This window comes from Chenopodium album, chromosome 27, assembly GCF_948465745.1.
Source record: "Chenopodium album chromosome 27, dcCheAlbu1.1, whole genome shotgun sequence".
NCBI classification, from domain to species: domain Eukaryota; kingdom Viridiplantae; phylum Streptophyta; class Magnoliopsida; order Caryophyllales; family Amaranthaceae; genus Chenopodium; species Chenopodium album.
This window is the reverse complement of record NC_137860.1, coordinates 33,693,492-33,707,647: the sequence shown is the minus strand read 5'-3', so window position 1 is coordinate 33,707,647 and position 14,156 is coordinate 33,693,492. Positions and strand designations below refer to the sequence as shown.

Sequence of the window (14,156 nt, the reverse complement as noted above, 5' to 3'; positions counted from 1 at the left end):
CTTAACTAGAATATGAGTGTGATCATGGTGTTATGATTGTTGAAGTGAAGTAATTGAATGAGTGTTTGGGCCTCACGGGAATCACACTTTAGTTAGTTGAAATCGCGCTTACCTATAAAAAGACAGAGCTGTCGAGTGATGATTGGCTGGGGACCCGGCTTATTTTGAATGAGGAAAGTAATAATTTAAAACTTTGAATAGGGGTTCACGAGGGTTATGTATCTGTTATGGAAATGGAAAACTACAATTAATGTTGTTTTGGTGCATTAGGAGCCACTAAGGCAATAGTTGTACACAATTTGAAGACAATGTTCTTGGTTGTGATAATAGAACAACTTTGATCAGAAAAACTATGAAAGTTTTGCAGTAGCTAAATTAAATGAAATTGCTGATTTTTTTTTTTTTGCTGTAAGTGGAAGTTGTTTATATGCTGTTAAAGTGGTCCATTTGTCCTGAAATCGAGAGCATCATAGGCAAAATTTTTTGGTTTTAATCAACAATGTATGGCCATGTAGAAATGTTCTTGAGTTTTGCTTGTGGATCACCTGCTTGAGTTTAGTTTGCTTCTGTAGTGTAGTTGATGCTTTTCATACAAGGATTGTCCTGCTTGTTGGTGTGTGTAATGGTCTGTTAGAAGCTGAGATTTGAGGTATGTCTTCATGATTTCGAATGCAGGATTCAGAGGCAAAATTTGACATCAGATTTTTTACACTTGAACCTTTTGCCTTTAAGAATGTCGGGGATGTCAGTTGAAGTTCCCCAGAATGGAAATATAAGCCCACTCGATGTTCCATATGCACTAGATGAAACTGAAGATTCTGACTTTTCAAAGCTGTTAGATAAGCCAAGGACTTTGACTTTGGAGAACAGACAAAGATCCCTTGATGAAAGGTCTCTTCATGACTTCCTTACGTCACCTCGGGTTTCAACTAAAAATGCTGATAATATTAGCCGCTTAGCAGATCATCTAGAAAATATTGTTTGCTCTGGTCGTCGATCTGGTATCAACACCCCGAGGTCTGGTTTTAGTACCCCTAGGTCACGTTCTAGCTTTGAGCCTCACCCAATTGTTGGTGAAGCCTGGGATGCATTGAGACGTTCCTTGGTTCACTTTCGTGGTCAACCTGTTGGGACTATTGCAGCCTTAGATAGTTCTGAGGAAAAATGCAACTATGATCAGGTAAATTCCTAATTTTATCTTGCCATTTTATCTCCATCCTGTAAGATGCTGAACCACATATCAGGTTGCCGAATAATGGAAATCTCATAATTGACCCTCTAAATTGAAGCTTGGAATCTATGTTAATTACATTGAGTTCTGATGATTTCATGCAGAAAGAAAGTGTGCTTAAACCTGTGTAACTGTTATACTCTGGCGCACTTCCTTACCTGTAACAATATTTGAATCTAGGTGAATTGAAATTTCTGTAAGGTTTGCCAATTAGTAATTGGAAAAGGTCTAATTGCATTATTTCTTATAGGTCTTTGTTAGGGATTTTGTTCCAAGTGCTTTGGCTTTTTTGATGAATGGGGAACCAGAAATTGTTAAAAACTTTCTTCTGAAAACTCTGCGCCTGCAATCATGGGAGAAAAAGATAGACCGGTTTCAACTGGGAGAAGGAGTGATGCCAGCTAGCTTTAAAGTTTTCCATGATCCAGTGAGAAATCATGAAACTTTGATCGCAGACTTTGGTGAAAGTGCAATAGGAAGAGTTGCCCCTATTGATTCTGGATTCTGGTGGATCATATTGCTTCGAGCATACACAAAAAGTACAGGAGATACTTCATTAGCTGAAATGCCAGATTGCCAGAAGGGTATGCGCCTTATTCTCAGTTTGTGTCTTTCTGAGGGTTTTGATACATTTCCGACGCTCCTCTGTTCTGATGGTTGCTGCATGATTGATCGCAGAATGGTAAGCTCGCTCATACAACTTTTTACGCTGTTTCTATTGAATTTTGTTGTCATGGTTTTATTACTGTCTTTTTTCTATTGTATGATTAATGCCTTCTTTGTAAGAAGTTGTTAATGGAATGAGGAAATGCACATTTTTCATTAGAATATGAGCTCATTTAGTAACAATGATGTATTGTGAATGAGATCAAAATTGACTAGGTTAGTTCCATCCTTGGTTTGATGTGTCAATTAGATGACGAGCTTCCGTGAATTGTCAGTTTGTCACTATATACTATTGTCAAATAAGAATAGACCAACAAGGAGCTAAATTAAATCACTGTAAATCTTGTAACAATGACTAGTGACTCAAGTTCTTCCACCATATATCAAAGTTGGTTGAAGTTGAGTCCTGTCAATAATTAATTTGGATCTTTTACCAATTAGAATTTTCTTTGTCTTGGCAATCATCATCCTGAATTATTTAATTGCCTTCAATTTTGAGGGTACTTAGCTTTTGATGATACTTGGTGTCTTGGTTTGCTCTGCATGGATATTAATGTTAATATAGAGTTTGAATACCTGTTTGAATGTTTTGATGTCTTGAACTCCTAAAATTTTTTTGGTCATAATAAGCTTTAATTTTACTTTAGCCTTGGCAATAAAGATTTATGTCCTGCGTGAGATAAGAGGAGCTACGATAAGCCTACTCAAAGTCATATGTGACAGAGAGCCATAAGTAGGAAATTAGAATCTATAGTTCTCATAGAGGCAAACTTTGTCAGATAATAAAACTGACATTTTGAGGACTTGTTTATTCCATACATATATTCTGTACATGATCTGAGAACTTGTTTTCAGACTGCTTATACCGTGTTTCTCCTTAATTCATTTTAATCTGTGGATGCTGTGGTGTAGGGTGTTTATGGATATCCGCTTGAAATCCAAGCCCTGTTCTTTATGGCTTTAAAGTGTGCTTTAGTTTTGCTCAAGCAAGATGTTGAGGGGAAGGAGTTTATTGAGCGGATTGTCACGCGTCTAAATGCTTTGAGCTTTCACATGAGAAGTTATTATTGGATGGACTTCAAGCAGCTTAATGATATATACCGTTACAAAACAGAAGAATACTCTCATACTGCAGTAAACAAATTCAATGTGATGCCAGATTCTCTTCCAGAATGGGTCTTTGATTTCTTGCCTAATCGCGGTGGCTACTTCATAGGAAATGTCAGTCCTGCGAAAATGGATATCCGTTGGTTCTGCTTGGGAAACTGTATTGCAATCCTTTCATCCATGGCCACAGCGGAACAATCCACTGCTATCATGGATCTTATAGAAGCAAGGTGGGAAGAATTGGTTGGTGAGATGCCACTAAAAGTTTGCTATCCAGCCATTGAAAGCCATGATTGGCGCATTGTTACAGGATGTGATCCTAAGAATACACGATGGAGCTATCACAATGGGGGATCCTGGCCAGGTACACACCTTTTCTTTTTTTATTTAAAAGTACTATTCTCATACTGCGCAGGAGATATCTGGCCTGGAGAGTACAACTCTCTTTGCGGCATGATGTTGCAAAGGCCAGTATAATAAGTATATGCACTTTCGAAGTGGGTTATTGGTCCCCTAGACACAATATGCTCTCTTAAAAACTGTGCTAAGATATCATGATCAATATAAGCTCTTCCTTCAAAAATTAAGTAGGGTCTCATACATGGTGAATAATTGTGTAATTTCGTGTACCAGAAGATTGTGAGTCTTGCTCTCCTGCTCTACTTCTTTGTCTCGGGACAAAGAATTGTATTGGGGAGCATCCTGGTTATTTTTAGTTTGCTCTCAAGTGTCTAGACAATGTAGAGAGAAATTTCTGTATGTTATACATAACCTTCTTAGACTCAAATAACAAGATTTATGCTAGGTGTTTCAACTTTTTTTAGAAGGATGATTTATTCTTTTTGAGCTTTAAAAAGGTGCATCTAACGTAAACTACAAGTTTCTGTGGTTCAGTGCTCATATGGCTCCTTACAGCTGCATGCATCAAAACTGGACGCCCACTGATAGCAAGACGTGCCATAGAACTTGCAGAGTCACGGTTATTGAAAGATAACTGGCCTGAGTATTATGATGGGAAGCAAGGGCGATACATTGGGAAGCAAGCCCGAAAGTGTCAGACATGGTCCATTGCTGGTTATCTAGTGGCAAAGATGATGCTAGAGGACCCTTCACATTTGGGTATGATCTCTCTGGAGGAAGATAAACAGGCGAAGCCCGTCATGAGAAGATCCGCTTCCTGGACCACCTAATTCAAGAACTGTTCCTTTTAATTAGCTTAGGGTGTAGAACCTAGCTCACTGTACACCAGGAATTGAGATTTCTTTGCTTTATGGCTTTCTTGTACATGCACATTTCTTGCTTAGGTGATCCCCTTCCCCATGAATGGTCGTGATCGAAATATATGATGCTATTTGGTGCATAGTGCATGTGATTCACGCACACCAGATGCCTGCATACATTGGAGGTGCATAATGTTCATTTGCACATGGCTCATAGGTATACCCACGATTGATTTATGGTGAAATTAGCTGGAAGGGAAAAAAGGCCATTGCCTCGAAATAAAATTGTTTTCGAAATATGGATTTAACATAGTATTCCAGGCTTTCCAGCCTTAGCCTTTTCTTTTTGTTTGTGAATGATGAATGAAACAATCTACATTTGTGAATTGTTATCCCATTACTTATTCAAGGCGAGCTCCTTAGTCCTCCTTTTGCATGGTTAGGGCGTCCCCCAAACAGTTGGGAATCTATGATCACATATATCATTAAATCAATAATGTGTTAAAATACATATACCTTAAAACTTTTTTTGCTACAATTGTTTTGTGAAAATGATTTTTGTGAAAGTCTCACGATTTCACTCTATATTACAAAGTTGGCCAAAAAAAAACCTACATGACTTATAATTTTATCCCTCGATAGTTTCAACAGTTTTGCAGAGTTCTTAGGTTTAAGAAATAAATCATTAAAAGTTGGTTTCTCACACAAAAGATATCTACTACTCGTCTACTATAAACCATGCCCATCTAATGCCTCAATTAAATATTAATTAGGAGCTAAATTTCAAGTCTTTAACATGTGAAGTTGAGCTGGTGTCCAACCCAATCTCAATAAACAAGAAGGGGGTAACATTTGTATAATGTTCCAAAGAAAATAAACATGTGCGTTATATCGTGAACCGTTTTAAGGTTTTCAATGTGGGCATACAAGTAAAAATTAGTATTAGAATAAGATATGAAAAGATATTGCCTAATTTAGATTTTGATTCACTTAATTTCTCACATTTTCCCATCACCTCTGAATTGAAAATTTTAAGGAAACTTACCGTAATCATTGTAAGTGATCCACACATATTTACTCAAATTTCTATTTTAAATACAAAACTTGCTATAACCAAGGATTCCTAAAATTTATATAATTTAACCGAGATTTTCTCATACCTCACAAACACACTATCCCGGCATCTCACCAAAATAAACAAAAGGCTACGTTAATTTTCTATTTTGATACCAATACTCTTTTAATCTAATTTAAGAAAAAATAAAGTTATAAACTCACTTTTTCTTTCCTTTTTATTAAATCACATAAAAAAAAAAAAAAAAACACTTTTCACCCTATTTATATTTCAAAAAAAAAAAAAAAAAATCCAATTATAAATTTAAGATTGATTTGATAAATTCATATTCACTTCCTACAAATAAGATAAATATAAAATAAATATATTAGTCCAACAAAGTCACTCAAAATCATTCATAAATTCCACAAATCTCTCAAAAAATCCACCAAAAAAAAAAAAGAAGAAAAGTAAGCTAATTTCTTTATCTCTCCTCATTTCTCATTAATATTCATATTCAATTCTATGGAAAATCTTTAGCTAATCACACCATTTTCTCTCTCATCACCTCCATTACTCCACCACCTTCCCAATTCTCAAATCAAAGCTGTTTCTGTGCTCCCCCCGTGGGTTGGGGGTCGCGTCCTTCGAAAATCCGAATTCGAGGCTCGTTGATTCTTTATACTTCAGTATAGCCATCAAATCTTGATTAATTTATAACAGCAAAGAGGGCAAAAAAAACCCTAATTTCTGAAAAAAGTTTCCAAATTTGAAGAAATTTAGAGAAGATGAGGCCTCAGAGAAAGACGATCCATACGATTATGGCGTGGTTAAGAAGGCAACCGCCGAAAGTGAAGGCGTTTCTTGCGGTGGTCGCCGGAATGGCGGCGTTGGTGTTGCTGAGAGCGGTTGTTCGTGACCACGATAATCTCTTTGTTGCTGCTGAAGCTGTTCATGTTATTGGAATTGCTGTTCTTATCTATAAACTCACAAAGGAGAAAACTTGCGCTGGTATTCTTCTTTTTGCTTTTATTTTCAGCTTATTATTTGTGTTTAATTTTGTTTTTTTGATGTTGAATTGTATAATTAGCTGTAATAGTTCATCAATTACAAGATCAAATTGGGTTTTTGTTTAGATTTAAAGGTTCTTAATATGGGGGTTTGGTAGTTTAATTTGTGCAATTGTTTTGAAAATGTTTGTGAGTTATTGTAGAGGATTTGTATCGAAGTTTAAGTATTTGGTGCTTCATATGGTGTTCTATCTTTTGCTCAATTAGATGGATTTTGGTAAAGAAAGAATTTTGTGGCGTTTTTGTCTCGAATTTTGTTAGTGTATCTTAGGGATCCTTCTGTTGGAGGGGGTTGGGGGTCGGGGCGGTTGCTTGGAGAGGATGTGGATTGGTTTAAGATTCTACCATTTGTTGTTGTTGTAAGTTGGAGAGGAGCAAGTTCGAATTTATTCATCAGTCTAGTTGCCCTCCTTTGATTACATATGGGATATGTTGAAAAGAAAAATTCAAAGTACTTTTAACTCGGCAATAAGCTGTATTGAAATAAGATTGCTTGGATGTTTGTTTTAACTGTACATCTAAATGATTAGAGTGGTAGTGAAATTTTTTTCGAGAAAATGAAGGTGGTTTATGATGAAGGCAATGCATCTTTCTTGTTGTCTGTGGTCGATAGGAATGTAATTATCTGTAGTATTGCTAATTGCAATTAGGGTGCTTGACTTCGTGTATGATTGGGATTTGGGAGTGACTTTTCAAGAATGGAGGTGGTTGATGATTAATTATTCTCAATTGCCCTTTAAGTCTTTAAGATGATATCTAAGGATATAGTATGTAGAAATTTGTATTTCATCTAGTTTGTTCGATTGTGTATTTTAGATCTGTAGTGAAATTTTCTAAAAAATGAAGATGGTGGATGATGAAGGCAATAGATGGCAACAATTTTTCTTTAACTATGTATAAATAGAGTATGGATTTTGGGCCAATAAGATAGAACCAGTTAGAAGAGGAGTGAGATTAGATTTTGGTTGCATTGTATTGAAAATTCACAAATTAGTTGAACTTTTAAATTTTGCTTGAATTAAGACCATACCATGTTGGTGTGTTTGTCCAATGTGTAGTGCCATTGTTTTGGAGTATGTCTATTACATTTATGAGGTCCACAGTATTACTTTAATACCTCCATGATCCATCTACCCCTTCATTGTCGAAGTAGGCTTGATTGGTCTTGGCGATAGGCCATAATTTGTTTGCTAAAAGCTCTCTATGAAGAGTCATAGTTGAAGCTAAATATCTGGTTATTGAGGGTTTGTTTGGTATCATTTGATATTTTCAGTTTTTAGTTTTCATAAAACACAAAACTGATTTGGTTTCATTTTTTATTTTTTTCAAAACAAAATAAAAACTTCTTGTAATTTCGTACTTCAAAGCATCTCTTAACCAAAAAAAAAAAAAAAAAAGTTTCAGGCCGACTTTTATTCATTTTCACGACAACATCATCATCATCTCTATCAACCCACCCATGCGAACTAATCAGACTATTCATTCACCTATCTCGCTGCCATAGGCTTGAGTGTTTATGGTAGATTTCATAAACCAAATTAAAATTTGAAAAAACCTATATCAAATTTAGAAAATAAAAAGAATAATTAATTTTATTCACAATTTCAATTAGCATTTACAAATTAGAATAATCACCATGGAAACATGTGATGCAAAGCTTTAGAAACTTTAATCCCATTTAAAATAATACCAATCTCTTATCATTATTTGTAAAAATGATTTTACAAATGCAGATTTAGGATTGAAAACTAGAACCTCAAATTGAAGGATCGTCGAATACCGTATAGGGGTTGCGTTTAATTGCTGTTGAAGTGAGAAATTTTACAGTAATGGTCTGATTGGTCTAGCATCGCTGATGAATGGTGAGCATAGATGGAAAAGAGGAGGTTTTGCTTAATCTTGTTTTATAAAACGACAAAACAGTAAAAAGGAGTTTCTAGTTTTCCGCTGTGGTTTTGTGAAAACTGGAGGAAAGTTGTTTTTTAAAACGAATTTACCAAACGCGTTTTGCTTTTTATTGGGAAAAATAAAACCAAAAACTGAAAACCAAATCAGCGCCAAACGGGCCCTGAATTATTTATTTCAATTTGAACTTTTTATAACTTCTCTAAGTAATAGAATTCCCTTCTTTTGAAAACCAAATGACAATGCTGACTTTTTATTTTTGTATTCTATAGCTGTAGCTACAATCTTGTGCGGTGAAATCATCTTTTCTGGTTTTTGAATAAATTTTTTCCACTATGGATGTTTGCAGGGCTCTCGCTTAAGTCACAGGAGCTTACAGCTATATTTTTAGCTGTTAGGCTGTATTGCAGTTTTGTCATGGAATATGATATCCACACGCTGCTTGATTCAGCTACGTTGGTTTTCACATTGTGGGTCATCTATATGATTCGATTTAACTTGAGGTCAACATATATGGAGGACAAGGACAACTTTGCTCTATATTATGTGGTGAGTGAAAGTACTCTGACATTCTTTGCAGTTTGCACCATTATCCTGATGATTGGAAATCTTTAAATTATTACTCTTATCATTATCTTATTATTTGGGTTGGGATGGGAACATATTGAGAATAATTACAACATTACTTGATACCCTTAACTAATACTCTTTTCCTTTTTAATGGCAATATTTCCAATTCCCACTTCATTAGAACCACCCTTGCCCCCACCCCCCCCCCCCCCCCCCCACCCCCCCCCCCCCCCCCCAAAACTTGGTATTATTTTATTATTTTCATTAAGAATAGACCTCGTATGTTTCAATTGAGATCAGAATCCCAATTCCCAATCTGAAATCCTACGTATCAAGTAGTAGCGGTGATATTTCCTTTATACTACCTCCGCTTCATATTTTTTGTAAGTTTTGCCAAAAATGAATGCTACACATCATTAGCAACATTTTTTTTTCCTTTTAGGTTGTCATTTATCTCTATCTCTCTCTCCTTATCACATGCATTCATGTTTCTCTCTCCATTTTATAGTCACAAACAAATTTTGCCTAGTAGTCCGTGCGATCTTCAAAGTTGCAAACAATATAATGGAGGTAGTATAATATTATTTTAGTAACCAAAGGGTGATGATGAGAACAAATGGATATTAGAAGGTCAAGATAGTCCTGTACTCTTCTGTTCATGGAATTTGGATGTGCTGGATTCTTCCATCAAGGGTTTTTGGTGTTTTAGTTTGGAAAGCTCCAAGGATTAGTGTGTGAAATTTGCAAGTCAAAGGACCTTATTGATATAAGTGGTGTATTCCATAGAAAGATAAGATAACCCCCCCCCCCCCCCCCCCCCCCGGGTCGGTTGTGCAACAGGGCAATGTCCTGTAAACATTTTGTTTTTTTTTTTGGGTAAGATGGGCTTGCTAGGAGTTGCTATTCTTGTTATTAGTAAATTAAGTTTTCCTGCCGCACACATACTTTATGCTGAATTAGCGCTCTGCCATATATATGTTCTATGAATGCCCCATTTTCTTCATTTTTTTTAAAAATTGCCGTTAATGGTTTAAATTTTCTCTATCCAATATTTTGCAGCTAGTGCCATGTGCTGTTTTAGCAGTTTTGGTTCATCCATCAACTTCGCACAATATCTTAAACAGAATTTCGTGGGCGTTCTGTGTATATTTAGAAGCTTCCTCGGTGCTTCCTCAACTTCGGGTTATGCAAAATACTAAGGTTAGTATCTCGGAAAAGGTTAACCAAAATATTTCATTGTTGCTCTTATTCCTGACTCTTTCAATTTATTTTCAGATCGTTGAACCGTTTACGGCGCATTATGTATTTGCACTTGGAGTAGCAAGGTTCTTGAGCTGTGCCCATTGGGTTCTTCAGGTTTGCTTTCAACTTGAACCTCTTTAAATTTATCTTAAAAGAGGAAATTCACATAAACTTCCCCTTTTCTTCCTCTGCATCCAATTCTTGAGAATTAGAGACAATTAAATGAGAAAATGATAAATATATAATAAACTGTGCTCCTCTCCTTGTATTTACCTCCTAGTGCGATCGAGATATTGTAGGTTGCTGTACCCTTTTTGCATCATTTTCCATCACACTCATTCATGCCCTGAAATAGCGTCCAAACCAGCTTTCACTGATGCTACCTATATATCAAAATTTGTTGATCACTTGTACTGATTGATGCTAATTGTTTAAGTACCTTCTTTCCTCTCATTCTGTATCTTTCAATGTTAAGTTTGCTTTAAAGATCCAAGTGGATGTTATTTAGTGGACTAGTTTGGAAATTTATGTCTGGGGATTGATGCTGTCCAGCTTATTATAATGTTATGTTGTTCCCATGAAAGTATTCCAAACCTGACATAATATCATCCTGTTTCAAAATTTCTGAACTACTCTGTATTTGGAAAGTCCAATAGTAACTTTAGTTAAGAAAGCGTTAGCAATTAAATTGGTCAAATTGAAAAAGGGTGAGAACAAAGGTGGGATCCGCTATATTTCTGCAATGGCCGTTCTGCACAGAAGCACAAGAAACAGTGGTTCACTGGTTCCAAAGCTTACAGCCTGTGTTGGTCATGGTTTTAGGATCCAAGTTGTCAAACTAGCTTAGAGTTTTATGTAGAGTTGGTTCCTTTAGTTCCGCCTTCTGGGGTTGTTCCTTTATGTAGAGTTGGTTCTTTTAGTTCTGCCTTCTGGGGTTGGTCTGACCCATAGTATGCACTCCAATCAACCACCTTAACACTGTGTATAGTTAGCAATCATGCATAGGGGTAGAGGGAGAGGGAGGAAAGGGAAGATGAGGGAGGAATGATGGATTTTCCCAACATTGAGAGGTTTTTGTTTATTTCAATGAAAAGGAAAATGGATCTTTACAATATTCTCCTTTTCCTGCTCAATTCATATCCAGACAACTGAAAGAGTACGCCCAGTCACTCTCCCTCATCTTCCGTCTCAATTCCTCATCCAGACACACTGACACAATAGGAGCCTGCACTGTATGTCTGCATCTGCATAGACTTGTAGCATTAGAAGTTAAAGGCAATAAAATGGTAGCGTGGAGGAACTGCTACACCTTCAGCCTGTCCAATTTCTTGTTATACTTAGCGAATGTCAGAACGAACTGCAAACAGCAATCATTTTTCCATCAAAAAACTTATAAACCTGCATTTGTTTAGCAAACTAGCAATACAATGTATAAATTCTGAAGGTTCTTGATCATATATTTCAAGCAATGACTGTTTTCTTCACCAGGTTTTGGACAGCCGTGGGCACCTTCTAACTGCTTTGGGATATGGACTGTGGCCATCATTTGTTCTTATCTCAGAGATTGTGCAAACTTTCATTTTGGCAGACTTCTGTTATTACTATGTTCAAAGGTCGCCATTCTTGTGCCTGTCTTATTCGTTGCTTTTATTTGACTAACTGCTTTTGTTAAACATATCATGACTTCTTCATTGTTACGACTCTTACTGTCTTACAGCATCTTTGGCGGGCAACTTGTCCTACGTCTTCCCTCGGGAGTTGTGTAGACTACAGTTTATAGGAGGCTGCACCGATGAAAATGGTTTTGCAAGCTCAATGGTGGTTTAATTTTGCTTATTTAACCGTCTTTGCACTCCATATGGGCTATCATGAGCCCAATCCAGTTAGGGTTGTGTAAAAGTTAGAGGTGAAAGGGGAACATTGGATTAGTGTTGAATCATACGTTATTTATCTGGAAGAATACATTAATTTTACAGCTTCAGAAACTCGAAACATAGTTTATTGAGTATCTGGAGCAATTTAAACCCTGTTTCTCATCACTTGTATTTTATGTGCTTGTGCCTGTATTTCATGGATATGATATAGCTCATTTTTCACCTTTTGGGGATTCTTGTCTTTCTCCTCGCAAATTATTTAGAGTAGACTTTTTACCCTGTGATTGGTGAGTTATGAATCGTTGAAGTATCAGTTACATCATCTATTGTGAAACTCGTGATATTTTTTTTTGCTTGATATTTTTTTTTTTTACTCCATTCGAAAGGGATATTTTTTTTTGGATGTTTAAAGAGTCACAAGAATGGGCGTGATGAGAATCGATCTTTAGATTTACCTAGATCCGGGAGGGAAGGTCTAAATCTCAAGGCTTTTCGCCACTGGGCCCGAAATCTTAAAATTTCATCAAAAAGCATGGATTATATCCTTTAATTTTGTAATTTTTTTGACCTTTTTTTGCCTGGAAATAAAAATTGCCGAGATGTTTACCAAGGTCCCTAATATCTTCCGGGAGTCAAATTGAGCTGGTGGAACCATCCAATATGTCCTTAAACGGTCATTTTACCCGTTCACAACTTGCAGTGATTTTGTAAACTCAAGCCTACTACGGACGTTTAGGACAACATAAAATGATCAATTAGGGTTTCAAACGGCATTATATAACCCTGAGATGTATCCATTAAGGTTTCAAGACTTTTCGCCAACGGGCCCTGAAACCTCAAATTTTCCTAGATGTATCCCTAAGGTTTCAAGGCTTTTCGCCACCGGGCCCCGAAACCTCAAATTTTCCTCAAAAAGCGTGGATTTTAGCCTTCAATTTTGTAATTTTTTGACCTTTTTTCGCCCAGAAATAAAAATTGCCGAGATGTTTACCATGGTCCCTAATATCCTCTGGGAGTCGAATTGGGCTGGTGAAACCATCTAGTATGCCCTTAAACGGTCATTTTACCCGTTCACAACTTGTAGTGATTTCGTAAACTCAAGCCTACCACGGATGTTTATGACAACATATAATGATCATATATGGTTTCAAACGCCATTATATAACCCTGAGATGTATCCCTTAAGGTTTCAAGGTTTTTCGCCACCGGGCCCCAAAACCTCAAATTTTATTCAAAAAGCGTGGATTAGCCTTCAATTTTGTAATTTTTTGACCCCTTTTTTGTCCGGAAATAAAAATTGCCGAGATGTTTACCATGGTCCGTTATATCCTCCCGGAGTCTAATTGGGCTAGTGAAACCATCCAATATGCCCTTAAACGGTCATTTTACTCGTTCACAACTTGCAATGATTTCATAAACTCAAGCCTACCACGGATGTTTATGACAACTTATAATGATCATATATGGTTCAAACGGCATTATATAACCCCAAGATGTTTCCCTTAGGGTTTCAAGGCTTTTCGCCGTCGGGCCCCGAAACCTCAAATTTTCCTCAAAAAGCGTGGATTATAGCCTTTAATTTTGTAATTTTTTTGACGTACTTTCGCTCAGAAATAAAAATTGCCGAGATGTTTACCATGGTCCCTAATACCCTCCATGAGTCCAATTAGGTCGGTGGAACCTTCCAATATGCTCTTAAACGGTCATATTACCCGTTCACAACTTGCAGTGATTTCGTAAACTCAAGCCTACCACGGACTTTTATGACAACATATAATAATCATATATGGTTTCAAACGACATTATATGACCCCGAAATGTATCCCTTAGGGTCCTAAGGCTTTTCGCACCGGATTCCGAAATCTCAAAATTTCTCAAAAAGCGTGGATTATATATAGTCTTCAACTTTGTAATTTTTTGACCTTTTTTTTGCCCGGTAATAAAAATTACTAAGATGTTTACCATGGTCCCTAATAGCCTCCGGGAGCCCAATTGGGTCGGCGGAAGCATCCAATATGCCCTTAAACGGTCATTTTACCCGTACACAACTTGCAGTGATTTCATAAATTTAAGCCTACTACGGACGTTTATGACAACACATAATGATCATATGTGGTTTCAAACGACATTATATGAACCTGCAGATGTATCCATTATTAGGGTCTCAAGGCGTTTTGCCACCGGGTCCCGAAACCTCGAAATTTCCTAAAAGAAGTG

General features: G+C 36.6%; 2 protein-coding genes across 2 annotated transcripts; both read left to right on the top strand.

Annotated features, from left to right (window-relative positions):
* The first annotated feature begins 517 nt into the window (after nt 1–517).
* On the top strand, nt 518–4,541 carry LOC145619215 (putative alkaline/neutral invertase B). The gene is made up of 4 exons (XM_081673858.1): nt 518–1,180; nt 1,482–1,913; nt 2,810–3,368; nt 3,899–4,541. Exons 1-4 carry the CDS (start codon nt 734–736, stop codon nt 4,192–4,194), a joined length of 1,734 nt encoding a protein of 577 aa, XP_081529984.1. The 5' UTR covers nt 518–733; the 3' UTR covers nt 4,195–4,541.
* A 1,165-nt stretch (nt 4,542–5,706) lies between these two features.
* LOC145619140 (uncharacterized) lies at nt 5,707–12,161 on the top strand. Its single transcript, XM_081673748.1, has 6 exons — nt 5,707–6,289; nt 8,603–8,802; nt 9,883–10,023; nt 10,099–10,179; nt 11,554–11,678; nt 11,783–12,161. The coding sequence occupies exons 1-6, from the start codon at nt 6,067–6,069 to the stop codon at nt 11,829–11,831; spliced, it is 819 nt and encodes a 272-aa protein (XP_081529874.1). The 5' UTR covers nt 5,707–6,066; the 3' UTR covers nt 11,832–12,161.
* Nucleotides 12,162–14,156: the final 1,995 nt, after the last annotated feature.

Excerpts from the sequence above, each read along its gene's own strand:
- LOC145619215 (XM_081673858.1), top strand. The coding sequence starts at position 734 with ATGTCGGGGATGTCAGTTGAAGTTCCCCAGAATGGAAATATAAGCCCA. Across the intron at positions 1,181-1,481 it reads AAAAATGCAACTATGATCAG|GTCTTTGTTAGGGATTTTGT; the intron begins GTAAATTCCTAA and ends TATTTCTTATAG. Across the intron at positions 1,914-2,809 it reads GCATGATTGATCGCAGAATG|GGTGTTTATGGATATCCGCT; the intron begins GTAAGCTCGCTC and ends GCTGTGGTGTAG.
- LOC145619140 (XM_081673748.1), top strand. The coding sequence starts at position 6,067 with ATGAGGCCTCAGAGAAAGACGATCCATACGATTATGGCGTGGTTAAGA. Across the intron at positions 6,290-8,602 it reads AAAGGAGAAAACTTGCGCTG|GGCTCTCGCTTAAGTCACAG; the intron begins GTATTCTTCTTT and ends GGATGTTTGCAG. Across the intron at positions 11,679-11,782 it reads TGTTATTACTATGTTCAAAG|CATCTTTGGCGGGCAACTTG; the intron begins GTCGCCATTCTT and ends ACTGTCTTACAG.